This window comes from Emys orbicularis, chromosome 3 (genome assembly GCF_028017835.1).
Source record: "Emys orbicularis isolate rEmyOrb1 chromosome 3, rEmyOrb1.hap1, whole genome shotgun sequence".
Lineage (NCBI taxonomy): Eukaryota > Metazoa > Chordata > Testudines > Emydidae > Emys > Emys orbicularis.
In genome coordinates, this window is record NC_088685.1 from 38226897 (window position 1) to 38241498 (window position 14602).

Below are 14602 nucleotides of genomic sequence, written 5' to 3' on the forward strand. Positions count from 1 at the left end.
CTATGCAGAAACAGCCCTTTCTGTCGAAGTACTCTGTGGCAATATGGGCTGGTGCCAAACTAGGGATATGCATGCCATCTATCACCCCATCACAGTTCAGAAACCCCATTGCTGCAAATCCATCCACCATGTCCTTCATATTGCCAAGAGTCACTGTCCTGTATAGGAGGAGACTATTTAATGGCTCTATACACTTGCATGATTGCAGCCCCCACTGTGGATTTTCCAACTCCAAATGATTTCCTACAGAGTGGTAGCAATCTGGAATTGCAAGCTTTTACAGTGCAGTCCCCACTCATTTCGCCACTGCCAATGCAGCTCTCAGTCTGGTTTCCCTGCACTGGAGGGCTGGGGCGAGCTTGGCACACAGATCCAGGAATGTGGTCTTTCATATCTTTATATATCTGCCTATATAAGACAAAACCCCAAATATCGGGACAGTCTCTATAAAATCGGGACATCTGGTCACCCTAATTATAATATAGACGTGGCCTAGCTCTGTCAGTGCCAAAGGATTAACCAAGTTACTAGAGAAATAGATTTTTATCAGTAGACTGCACTTAGCTTTCATAGTACATTTAATTTTTAATGTGTGTTTTACAGACAGATCTATTACATAGAAAATGCACATGGACAGCTGGTACGGGACCTAGACTTTAATCCCAATAAACAGTACTACCTGGCTAGTTGTGGAGATGACTGCAAGGTGAAATTCTGGGATACTAGAAATGTTACTGAGCCAGTGAAGACACTAGAGGAGCATTCCCACTGGTAGAATAAATTATCTGCATGCTGTTTTGTGGGTGGACGGTTTATGTAATTTATTCTGTTAATTATTTTACTGTTTAAAAACAATGCAAACTAGCTGTGTTTATGCTATTGTGATTCATCATTTTTCTGCATCGAGGAATGGTTTTAATATGTGACTATTTCTTGTATAATTTATAAATTAAGGGTTGGGGAATGTTAATCTAATTTCCAGTAAGGTATTTTCAGCTGTATGAAGGGTGAGATTCTGGGCTGTATTTTCTAAGAGGCACAGCACAGGGAGAAGGGACTCAGGTGCCTTTTTAAAGACATCTCTGCATTCTGAGTTCTGGGTTGCTTTGCGGCCCCTGACATAATTTACACAGCCCTAGGGCTGTCTCAGTTACAGCATCCTCCCTGGGCTGCCTTATGGCAGTTGCATTGCCCAACATCTCTACAGTGCTACATGCTGCAGCCCGCACCCGTGAAATTGCTCCTCACATCCCTTGGGCCAGCACAGGCAGGGGGGGTCCTTAGATCACTTTGTGCCCTGGGGCAGTATTCTCCCTTGGCCAGATCCAAGGCTTTGAGAGCCCCTTTACACCATTCTGGCCCCTCTACACAATACGAACGGGCCAGAGTAAGGTGAGAATCTCACCCATAGTTTTAAAAAATTACTAAAGAGATTAACCATTCCATTTTTGAATGCTTATGAATAGATACTTTTGTAGTTAAGAGAAGCTAAGCACTTTATATTGGGATTTGGGCTGCAGAATCACTTGCACCTTAAATCTGGACCCTGCAACCACTTTGGCAGTAGCTTGAAAATGCGAATTAACAGAAGCAATATTTTTACTTGTTGAGAAGATGAAAACAAAAATAGAACAAAAGAAAATCATAAAGTGATTGGTATTAACCTAATTCATAAAATATAAACACTAGCAAAATCTAATTCTTTTGATTTAGGGTCTAGTTTAACAGTTCACTGTGATAATGTTGTGAGATCTTGGTTAATGTAGAAGTTTATTTCGAATCCATATTTTGCTTTTAGAGTACTTTACTGTATTTAGTATTTTTAGACTGTCTATTTGATGTATTGAACCATAAGCAGACATTTTTCTCTTGGGGAATTATATTAGGGTTTGGTCCCTCCACCCTCCCCTCCCCACCTGCAACCTGTTTGTTGAATTTTAAAGATATGGCCTTGGAAAATCAAATTACATGGAAGTTTATGACCGAAATGAAGACAGCAAAAAACAATCTCTAGAATGAGAGTGTCAGATTCTACCCATACTTATAGATTCTAAGGCCAGAAAGGACCATTATGATCATCTAATCTGACCTCCTGTATAGCACAGGCCATAGAACTTCCCCAAAATAATTCTTAGAGCATAACCCATTTTACAGATTAGATTACTCTTAAACTATTTGTTCACGTTTAAATTGAAATAATGTATTTAAACAGTGCAGTATATTTATTTACTGACTCTGTGGAATAGACTCTTGTAATACTTTTTAAATTATTTTCATTTTATAGGGTATGGAATGTACGATACAATCATTCTCATGACCAGTTAGTCCTTTCAGGCAGCAGTGATAGCAGAATCATTCTCTCTAACATGGTATCAATTTCTTCTGAGCCCTTTGGACATCTGGTAGATGATGATGAGCTTAGTGACCAAGAGGACCACCATCAAGAGGAGAAGTATGAAATATATTGATTTTCACAGAAACATTTGTAGTATGAGGTACTTTTTATTTTAAGGACTAACATTCTATATTCTTTACCGACTTCAGGATTTTTTGTATACACCTTTCAGGTATGTTGTATATTTCAATTTAATCTACTACTTTCAGAGTCTTGGATGGGATCCACATTTCTAAAACTAATTGGCAGAGTTGCTTTAAGTTCGCTGGTGTAAGTGGGATGGGACACTGAACGCCTGACCCAAAGCCCATTAAGTCAATGGAAAGACTTCCATTAACCTCAGTGGGTTTTGAGTCGGGCCCTGAGCCCACATTTAATAATATGTATTACATAAGAGTTGAAAGTATTCTGCTTTTCATCAAATTTCCTCATAATTCCTTCTTCCTTAATAATCTTTTGGGAAGTTTAACACACGATCATGAAAAGAAGAATGAAAATATATTGCCAACATTAATTTCCCTCTTAATATAGCTGATGGGCTCTACTAGAAAATGATACCTTAATGTGCCTATATATTTAGGATTGTTGATTTTTAAAAGTTATTTTCAACTGAAGGTAAGGAATAATGCACATCAGGGTGAGCGTTTGTAAATGTATATTCACTCCACTTGGGTGTGTAAAGAGACTAGACACATCATAAGTTACTTTATTAAAAATAGTGTTACTTAAAAACATTGTGTACACTAAAATGCACTTGCTTTTTATTTGGAAAAGTACTTTGGCAGCCTAAAACTTGAGGGGAAAAAACGCTCATCCCCCAATCTGTACTTTTGCATGCACATTTTTGTTCATACATATATATGTGCCTGTTCTTTGCAGGCGTGAACACTTCTAACGTTTGTGTCCACACAAGTGTTCTTAATTTATGTTAATGTACAAAAATGAGTTGGGTGCTTTATAGTGAAACTAGAAAGGCATGGTTCCTGCCCTGATTTTGATTTGTTTTGTTTTGTTAATGAACAATAGGGTTAGATGGGGGTGAGAAAGGGAAAGGGTTACAAAAATAAGATCAGACAGTTACTCAGTTATGCTACATGCATCTCTGAGCTATACACCTATCTATATTGAACAATAAATGCAAGTCACAAGAGTGTCCCCCCCCTTTGCTCCAGCTGATGTTGAGCTACTGGTCTCACTTGTTCTGCCAAAGGAACAGTTGTTTTTCCGTGCCAAGAAAGGAAGATGTACCCCATAGTACTCATTGAATACTGGTTGTAAAGACTATCTTCAGGAGCAGCTGGCAATTCAAGTGGCTGGAAAAGGTTTAATCTGGAAAGTTGTCCATGGCTTAGTAGTAAATAAGTATTGTCGATGTACCTAGAGTACAGCTCTGTAACCACAGTGCGCCATGTGATTCTGTGTGTGTGGTCTCTGCATTGGCCCACAACCCCTACAGTAAGGTAGACTCTGCAGTTCCCTGTGGATTGGAATCCAGAAAATACAGTGTAAATAAAAACTGCATCCTGAGTGGGGGGAGGGTTAAGACAAACAAGGTGCAGCTAAGCAGGGGTATCTAAGCAGTATTCTGATACCAGGCATTTATTAGTTTATCTAGAGATGTTCTAATTTCTGTCAACCTTTGACATACAGCCTGCCTCCAGTACCACACAGTGTACTGCTTACTAGAGCAAGGAATGGTGAAACCAATAATATGCAAAACAAATATAGGAAACTTGATACATATTTTACATTGGCCACTAGAAGAAGTTAACCACATCACAAATGACTTGCACAGTGATGGAATGGAATATTTTCCTATTCTTATAGGGCACCCCATGCTCACAGCACAAGAGTGCCATCACTAACCCCCAGAACCAGTATCTTTCTAAAAATAAGCAGTGTATTTACTCTGGAGGCACTCTTTGCAAAGTTTTTCTTCTGAGGGAAGAGTAAAGGCAAGAGTAGCACATTTCATATACAGAACATGGACATATTCTGGAGAGGTACTAGGCTCTCCATAGTTAATGTTGAAGTTAGCTTCTTGATAGATACTTGATTTGCAAAACTGCATTCCCATTCCTTATTTCACTAAACCCAAACTAGTCTTGTGAATGTTAGATCCCATTGCATGGTTGAATTTTTCTGCCAAGTTTTGGGCAAATCACACAAGATGTTTTGGAGACATGGAATAAATAAAATCCTTATGATACCTAGATCAGCAGTTCTCAACCCGGGGTCCCCTGGGGGGGGGCCGCAAGCAGGTTTCAGGGGGTCCGCCAAGCAGGGCCAGCATTAGACTTGCTGGGGCCCAGGACAGAAAGCTGAAGCCCCACTGCATAGGGTTGAAGCCCAGGACCCTGAGCCCCAACACCTAGGGCTGAAGCCAAAGCCTGAGAAATGTAGCTTTGTAGGGGCTCCACGCAATTGCCCTAATTGCTAGCCCCTAACACTGGCCCTGGCTTTTATATTCAGAAAACCAGTTATTGTGGCACAGGTGGGCCATGGAGTTTTTATAGCATGTTGGGGGGCGGGAAGCTCAGAGAGAAAAAGGTTGATAACGCTTGCCCTAGATCACCCACTTCCCAAATGCCTATGAAAAAAATAGGTCTTGCACCATTCCCAGAAAGTTAACAATTTCAGGCTCCAAAGGGGAGCAATGAACAGTCATTAGACTCCCTCATGGAAGCTGTAGGATTAGAGGATAGTATCTGATTTGGAGAACAGAGAGGAAGAAGACCCATGTGGAGGTAGAAGGCAATCAGAAAAGGAATGAGTTCAGATCTGCACCCTTATAAGGTCCTCCAATGCCTCATGTGGCTTGTAAGGTCCACCATTTTTCCTGCACTGAGCAGGTCTTAAATGTTTCTTAAAACATAAAGGAATCCCCAATCAAATAATTTTATTATGGAGTTGAGTTTGAATGGATTTATTACCAAGATTTTTAAAATAAATTAGGCAAAATCTTCAGTTTCAACAGCACTGCCAAACAGTTAATGAAATGGAAGTTTGTATATTATACGTACAATGCACTATTTTAAACAGCAAAGCGATGATACAAACTGCCACAAGCAAATAAATACACAGGTGTAAAAAGCTTAGCTTTGTTTAATGCTATGGTAGTACAGTACTACTGAATGCTTCATGCAAGTAATATAAAACATCACTTACAGCATTTAAAAACAATTGTTACCTCTTGATGCACACAGATAGAGAAACCTGTAAAAGAGACAATTCTTATTAGCAATTTCATTTCTTAAAAGAAAGCCCCAAAGTATCTTGATTATAATTTTGCTGCCTTTTTATTAGGTGTGCAGATAATACAGTAATGAGTGCAGTATAATAAGAACCTATATTGAATAGAAACCACTGAATTATGAAACCACCTTCTGTAAGCAGCCAGGTTTTTAAGTTCCTTGAATAGTAGCTTAAATTAGGTTTCACTGTACACATACAAAACACATACTATAAGGTATAATATAAGTTGTGTATTTACCAATTATGTCAATGGCAGCAAAATTAGGACAACACTGAGTGCTTTTGAAAATCCTACACTGCATGTGCTCCCTTTACACAGGTAACCTTTTTCTATGCCACATTACCATTCACTGTTCCTATATCTAGGTCTGCAGACTTAAACATTTTCTCTCTACTGTTCATAGTTTTAGCTATGGTGGGTTTTTTTTTTTTTTTGGATCAGTTTAAATTCTCTTTCAACTATAATGGGAACCCTCTCTGTTGTTTTTTCTATCTGTTTTTGTTTTTTAGATACTTTGTTGATCCACATTTCAATAAAAATCAATAAGATGAAAGCTTTCTTCATTTTTAGGAAGTTCTAAATTTGTTAGGCTATAGGCAACATTTTGATTCAGTATTCTGTTTCATAGCCAAACATTTTCTCTCTTTATTACATCCCCAAATACCCTTACATTGTGTTTCTTCTTGGTGTCTGCCTCCCCTGTTATAGTTCTCCATACACTAGTACTTTTTCTCCCCCGTTTTAAATACTGTTCTTTTGAGAAACTATCTGTTGTAATTTGCTGTCTTTATTTATCCTAATGTCATCTATAACAGTTATTTTGTGAATTAATCTCCTGGAAGGATTTCAAAATATTGTCATTCATGTTTGCCGAAGTGCCCCAGCCTTTCACCAGGAAAATGGCAGTGTTTAAAAAAAAAGTCACTACAAGAGGGAAAAAAGCCATAATGCAGTGTTGTATCATTCCAGCTCCCCTTTTGACATGCTCACAATCTGCTAGGACTTCTGAACATCAGGAAAACTGTAGGTAAAACTCAGGGATGTCAAGGTAGTGGTAACTGTCACCAGCACTAAAAGCTGAGATTACAGTATATCTGTTTTTTTTCAAGTGCTATGTGTAGTCCACTGTGGGAATGCATGCATGCCATGATCCCAGAGCTGGGAAATTTTGAAAGCAGTGTCCGTTGGTCTGCACATGCGCCCTGGCTCACCTCATGCCTCTGACCGAGGAGGTAAAAGACAGGGCAAACCGATCGCCTCTCCAGTTCCTTCTCTCTGCAGCATGGTCCAGGTTGGAACATCCAGTGTCTGAAGGTTCAGCTTTCTTCTTTACCTGTGAAAATATATTTAGATAGCTGTAAATAGATTTTATATTCTCAAGTTTTAATCTTTTTATCTGTTTAGTTTTAGTGTTTTATAGTTAGTCTACCGCACGTGGGGAGCCTCCCAAACCCCACCCTCTCCATCCCATTTGGGTACTGGACTATGCCCAGGACTCCAGGCTTCAAGATTTGTGCTTCCTGCCCACAATACTTCTTGGTCAGCAATGACCACCAATGCTGTTTGTACTGCCATGGGGACATTGTGGCAAGATGCGGTATCTGCTGTTCATTCCCCAGCCATGCCCAGAAAGGGCAGGAACTTCACCTTAGGAATCACCTAATGGAAAAGGCCTTGAGGCTGCAATCGGATCCAGGCCAGGGATCCCTCCTGTATATTGGCCTGACTCAGCAAGGGGTACACCTCCTGCCATGAGGTCCAAATCAGGAGTGAAGGAGTCAGCTGCCACAGATCCCTTGGTGGGGTCTTGTCGGGAGAGCATGGAGCATTCTCATAAGCATGAGGCTGTTTTCTTCCAGATTGGCTTTGAAGAAGTCAGATCCACCAAGCACTAGCTCAGCACAAGAGAACTTAATACATCTTAAATCTCAGAGGCATGATAAGAAAGCCCACAAGTGTAGAGCTTCATCAGCACCGGATGCGATCGGGTGGTGCTGGTTCCTCCCAAACACAAACCTCATTATCCACCAGAACCTGCAGTTCCATCTTTGTCATCAATGGCTGTGGCACAGACTGCCTCTACAGTGGCTCTGGCAGTTCAGGCAGACAGGAGCTCTCTTGCTTCAGGAAAAGCTGAGACCCACGCTCCTCCTGAGAACATCTTCTTTCTCCCAGTCCCAGAGTCTCCCATTCCTTCATCTTCCCTCTTTTTGAGAGAGGTTATGAGTCCAACAGGGGAGTCTGCCTGTGGAAGGAGTTTGTCTCCCATTACATCTCCAGGCTATGATTTCCCTCCAGCAGCCCATCGATACTGCCATTGGGACTGGAAACTGTTTTCTCCTCATAAGGAGATTTTGAAAAGTCCAATGAATCAGTAAGCTCTTGTCCTCCAAGACACGCTTCCTGGTCAGAAGACCTGGGCCAGTTTGGGCCCAACCTCCATCTCAAATGCCTTGGAACTGTTGGTACCCTATGCCTTGGGGACCACCGCTATCCCCACTCAACCCATCTGGTTGACCATACTCGGGGCCTTGCGATCAGTATCATCCCGCAGAGTTGCTCCGGTCTGCTAGGGAGTCACCCTTTCCCTTCCTTTTGAGGAGATAACCAGAGGTGACCCCAGATCCTCCGAGGAGGAGGAGTACACACCAGATGCAGCAGTTCCACCAGATACAACAAGATTGCCATCTTCGTCACCAGATGAAGTAGTGACTCAGATGTCTCCATCCTCTCCTGTTGACTACGAGCAATTCCAGAAATTCTTGTGCAGAATTGCAGTGGAGCTGCAGATAACTCTTGAGGAGGTTCAGGATCCTCAACACAAGTTCTTGCTTCAGTCCTCCAGCTCCTGCAAGATAGTGCTCCAAGTTAATGAAGTCATCCGGGAGCCAGCTAGAGTGGTCTGTCATACCCCAGCTCCCTGCACCCCTACCCTTAAGAGGGCAGAGAAATGCTACTGTATCCCAACCAAGAGGTTGGAAGTTCTGTTCTCTCACTTTGGACCACTAAAGAGTTAGGAGCAAGCTGCCTCAGAGAGATCTAGGCAGCAACACCCCTGATCTGTCATGAGTGATAAGGAAGGTAAGTCTCGACTTATTGGAAAGGAAGGTCTTTTCTTCTTCTAGCTTCCAGTTCAGGATAGGCATTTACCAAGCACTACTGACTAAGTACGACTTCCTGAACTGTTCGAAATTCGCAGACTTTGACTGTCTCCCACAGCAGGACAGAGCTCATTTCCAGGCTTTAATACAGGAAGTCAAAATGGTTGCCAAGACCACACTGCAATCAGCTGTAGATGTAGCTCATATGTCTTCCAGGGCAATGGCTACTGCCATCATGATGCGGGAAGTCATGCTCCATGCTTCAGGTTTTCCCCAGGATGTCCAGAATACAGTTGAGGATCTTCTCTTTGATGAGACTTCTCTGTTTAAAGACTTATCCATCTTCTGATTATACACTTTAAAGGACTCCAGAACCACCCTCTATTCCTGGGAATATATACACCTGCCCCAAAGAGAAAATTCCACCAACAATACAAACCTAGACCGATGACTCAGCAGTTCTTCCATCAGAGAGAAACCCCATAAGAGGCAGAGACACAGAAATCGTAAGATTACAGTGTAGCATCACCCAACAAAGTGATTTAATTAAAGCTGCTTATGTGAATGCTTTGTGGGAGAATCTGTGGTTGGGGCTTTGTTGGTAGGGTGTCTGAGAAACTAGGTCAAATCCAATAAAACAGCAATTTCCCATTCTTACATTGTTTTGTCTTTAACAAATGTATAATTATTTCGTATTAATTTCTTCATTCAAGTTAGTAAATATATCATATTTAACCACCAATGCCAATCTATTTTAAAATACAGATTTTGAGTGTTTTAAAGATGTGTTTCTGTTGGAGAGATTGAGGTTTTATTAATGTGAGAAAATGACCGGTCTTTCTATTGCATGAATGGTTAAAAATCATTGATCCTTTCCCATACAAGTAATCTAAAAATAAGCTCGACTAGGAGTATTATTCAGCTGATATGTTTGTATATTTGAGGCTGTCAAAATTGGCTGTGATGAGGGCCAAATTGGAAATCTACAGGAAACTGAAGGCTGTCCCTAATTTGCATATAAATTTGGATGGAATTTTATAAAATCAGATAAATTCACACAGCCATAATATTTGCTAAGACTTGTATCTTCCTTAACAGAGCAACAAAAATACCATGTTGGTTGAGTTTACCAGCAATAAAATCCTGCAGCTGATCAGCTCTACCCTGCAGTTACAGGGAGAGGGTATCTGCGGGGTGCATTTTAGAACTCTGTGGGGCGTGCTTGCCCCTCAGGCCGCACTTTGGGCACCCCTGCTGTATATTGTTGCCGCTCTACTGGGTTGGGTTTATTTCTAAACAATTTTTAGGTTGAACAAGATTTAACTTTAGTTCCGATGGAGAATTAATGATTTCTGATGGCTCGTTTTTTAAGCTTTCTTTTTATTGAAGTTTTTGATGACAATATGGAATCGCAAGCACTGCAAACCTAAGTGATTGTTAGCATGGACAGTAATTTGAAGTAACAGCACTCTACATGAAAACAATTATCCAAAAGCTAAACAGGCTTCTCTTACAAGATTGTAATACAGTTAACCTCAAAGTTATTTAGTCAAATGAAAGTTCCCCTCCTTTCATGGGAGAAGCTAATGGCGGTCATGCTATACAAATAGGATAACAAAAGGAGAAAAAGCCCTGTTCCAGCTCTGACACAGATCTCAAAGATGTGCAGGAGATATAGATAGATACATATTTTGATGGTGATGGATGCAGTACAAGAACCTAGATAAACAGATAGGCAAGTAGATGTGTCTGCTCAGAAGAAGCTCTTAAAATGATATTTTAAAAAAAGTTGACACTAAAGCAACTTTTTCAGGAAAATTTATTACAAGGAAGAAATAATGTCCTGCTTGTTTCTTAAACACATAAACCCAGAATATAATCCTGCCAGATTACTCTTCCAAGAAAGCAGCAGGCCGGGGATCTAAACCTCTGGTGTACTAGATCAACCATATCACAGGTAATATTCCTTTTAATCATAAAAACTTTTTGAAGAAAGCAGTTAAACATTCTCATAAGAGTTAATCAGCAATTGCAGACTAAAGCATGATGCTGTTTATTGCTATGTCAGGGAATAATAAAGCTGTAATAGATAATGAAATATAGAAACATTGTTAAATGCACTCTGATATAAACAGTTAAAGAGCAGATTTAGGCTATGTCTACACTACGGCCTATGTCGTCAAAACTTATGTTACTCACGGGGGTGAATATTTTTCCCACACACACACCCCAAGCAACATAAGTTACACTGACGTAAGTGTTTGTGTGCACAGCACTGTCAGCAAGAGAGCTTCTCCCACTGACATAGCTTATGCCGCTCACGGAGATGGGTTTTTTATGCCAACGGGAGAGCTCTTTCCTATCAGCATAGAGCATCTTCACCATCCGTGCTGCAGTGGGGCAGCTGTATTGGTATCTAAGTTTGTATCTAAATCTTGATTTATCTATGGTTTTCTTGACGAACCACTTGACCACTCACTTTGCTTACTGTCTATGAAAACATCAATTTCCTTGGCTGAAGTAAATTTTGTCCAACCGGCCCAGCCTAAACCTTACTAGGTGACCCAAACAGTATTCGATATATGGTGGTCTCAGCTGCTTCTCAGTCTGCATAAAACTGATTGTCAGCTCTGTTTTAGGATTCTGAAACAGAAGCTCTGTAAGCAGCCTAGCTTTACATAGTATCAAATCGCATATCCTCTGGGATTCTTGGGTTACCAAAATAATACAAGCCACAAGATACCCAGCAAACATTTTATTTGGATGTCTCTGAGCAAGGGATAAAATGATCGTTCACCAAGAGATTTCTTGTGTGAAAAGCAAACTTCTTTTGTTCTGATTTCTTCTTCCTTTGGCACCCCCACTTTTCAGATATATCCGTCATTATTCTGCCACTGTCTATACTGGTGCATCCCCGTTGGGGAAATTATCCAGGTAGCACAATTTAAAGGATAATTTCTTACTTTCTTTCATCAGAGCATGTACAATATCTCCAAGGTTAATAGTGGAAGTAAGTTTCTAGTGGACCTTTTGTGCTGTCCCTGCAGTAATTTTCATCCTGTGTTTAATGTTTGCCTGAATATCTTGTATATTATCTAGTCTTTTATGTAAGAGATCCATATGTTATGCCTCCTTCAGCTCCTTAATAGAGATGTCCCTGGGCCAGGCCTACATTATGGAGGAAGAAACTGTAAAATGCTACCATGTCTAGTCCTGAGCTCATGTGGTCTGAATTATTTTTAATAATATGCTCTCCTTAAGGAATACTACCAGGTTACTTTTAATCCTCAATGGGAAATTCATCAAAGAAGGAACAATAAAGGAGGGTTCAAAATAGAAGAGTTGAAGTGAAATGCAGAACAGTAGTTCATCTGCTAATTCAAGATTCTTTCCTGAACATACAATCCTCCTTTTTTATATTAAACTATACAAAATATATTATTTGAATTGATACACCAAAGTCATATCTTGCATACAGAAAATAGTGTAAACTAGCAGTTTATCCATCCCTGTTTATCCAGCCTCTTGTTAACTGACACTCTTGGTTAACTGAAAGTCGGTCATGTCCCTTGACAGCAATATGCACCATGCATTGCTCCCCTGCTTATCCAAAGAGACATCTGAAACCTTCAGAATAATGGAGTTTTGGATAAGTGGGTGAGCATTGCGTGAGGCACATTGCTATCTGGGGACATGACCAACTTTTTCTTAACCAGCCGTGTCATTTAAGAAGTCAGAAAACACTATAGAGGAGATGAAATGTGCATTGTGGGCTTAGTAGATCTGTTATTAGATGGAGTGTATCAAAGTACACTTTCAGGAGTTCTGCAGCATACATCCTACTCTTCACAGTTAACCAATAAGCTGTATGTCGTCTCTTCTGTGTCATTTATGGTAGTTTCCCTGAAATAGTATAAGTAAAAGATGATGCTCCTTGAAACCAAACATCAGAAATCACACTCCAGTTATTAGAGAGTTGCATTAATTATTGAATTGAATTTAAATTTAATTGTGATATTAAATTCACAGCTGGTTGGGCTGGTTAGGTGCACCAGCACTAATACTACGTGCAGTCCTGCAAGCCATACAAATTCAGTACCAGATTTGTTTTTACTTTTGTTGTTGAAGAGATTCATGCTTTGAACACTGGGAGACTAGTGGAAAAGGGCAGAGGCAGCCAACAACACTTCATTTCTATCATAGCTGTATCTGTTAAGTGATTGAGTAGCATTCATAGGGTTCCCTGTCATATCCTTCTGGTAGGAGGATGGCAGCTGTAATATAAGTCTGTTTCTGGGAGGTAGGGAGATGCTTCTGAAAGCTTCACTGATTTTCATCAGACAGGAGAGAAATCTGACGTCATCCGCTGAAAACTCAATACCCACCAACCCACAGAATAACGTACTGAAGTAGCATCTGATAGAAGAAGGGATTGGAAGAAAAGGAGAGTGCATTGCTAGTATCATACTATCAATCCATATTGTGTACTTTGGAAATTAAATAATTATGTGCATCGATTTTTAAACATTTGTGGTATAAAAGACTATATTTGTCTCTTAACACTCAATTACCATGTGCTCAAAAGTGTTAGGTGATATATAAGGTAAAAAAACAAGAAAGCTTCTCCATTGGAGCCAATATTATACTTCTGTGGAATGGACAGGAGACGAGGTTAATGTGGTGTCTTCCACCGCTCTTGAGATTATGTGCCCAATTCTGCAGCACTCCCATGGGAATTTTGCCTGAGTAAGGACTGCAGGATCAGGCCCACTGCATCAAAAGGCACTCAGGGTCAGATTGAGTTCTGTCCCTTAGTTGTTTACATTATGCATTCAGCCATAAAGCTAGTTTTGACAGATTCAAAATTCACCTAACAAACAAATAAATAAAAGGATAAAAATCTGGGGGAGGTGAGTTTGAGTTAGACCATATGTTAATCTGAGGAAAAATTTATTTAATGATTTGCTTTTTTGTCATGCTCTGTAGCTTATATAACATTTTTTAAAAACATGGAGGTGCTTAGAGTAGGCAATAAGTTGTTTCTTCCATGAGACCTAGAACTTCCTTGAACTGTGAATAACTGACATTTTAGGTAGTGAAAATGACAATCCCCACTCTCTACTAATGGCCATTTTAATATTGACATGATCATGCTATATTTTATAAAATCTAAGCATTAGTGGTTGGCATGAGTATAACGGTGTGTCCACAGAGTCCAGTGCTGTACAGTAAATCAAGGCTTGTATATCTTTCTTTGTTTGTGACATTTATAGTGCCTTATAAATCAGGTACAGTCACTGCTCTTTACTATTTTTATTCCAGGACTAAAGAGCCCCTTCAGGACAGCATAATAGCTACCTATGAAGAACATGAAGACAGTGTATATGCAGTGGAATGGTCCTCAGCAGACCCATGGCTTTTTGCTTCTTTGAGTTATGATGGGAGACTTGTTATTAACAGAGTTCCCAGAGCACTTAAATATCATATACTGTTATAATTTGTTTGGATTATGATATAATCATTATCTTGGCATCATTTTTAGAAGCTTTAAATGTATTGATAATTGTTTAGCTGTCCAAGTACAATACTTTTTTGTTCAGTGTAAACATTTAAATATAATTAATACATAAAAAAATAAAATAAACTTGACTAAAAGTGAAATTGACGTTTTCATTGTCTTTGCATTGTTGGAACAGTGGTGGTATATTTTCCTGAAGTTGTGTTAGTGTGATTTTTATAATCACTCTAATGAGGTGAAGATTCTTATCTAATTATTGTAAACTCGACTGTTTCTTGATATATATGGCTGAGTATACCACTGCATTACTACAGTGTTATGCCAGTGTAATT

At 39.8% G+C, this 14602-nt stretch overlaps 1 protein-coding gene across 1 annotated transcript in view; it reads left to right on the plus strand.

Annotated features, from left to right (window-relative positions):
* EIPR1 (EARP complex and GARP complex interacting protein 1) overlaps nt 1-14374 on the plus strand; it is a 159139-nt gene extending 144765 nt beyond the window's left edge. The window contains exons 7-9 of the mRNA XM_065402278.1: nt 604-771; nt 2285-2452; nt 14075-14374. Coding sequence (XP_065258350.1) covers nt 604-771; nt 2285-2452; nt 14075-14249 — 511 coding nt within the window. The 3' untranslated portion in view covers nt 14250-14374. The remainder of the gene's footprint in view (nt 1-603; nt 772-2284; nt 2453-14074) is intronic.
* The last annotated feature ends 228 nt before the right edge of the window (nt 14375-14602 follow it).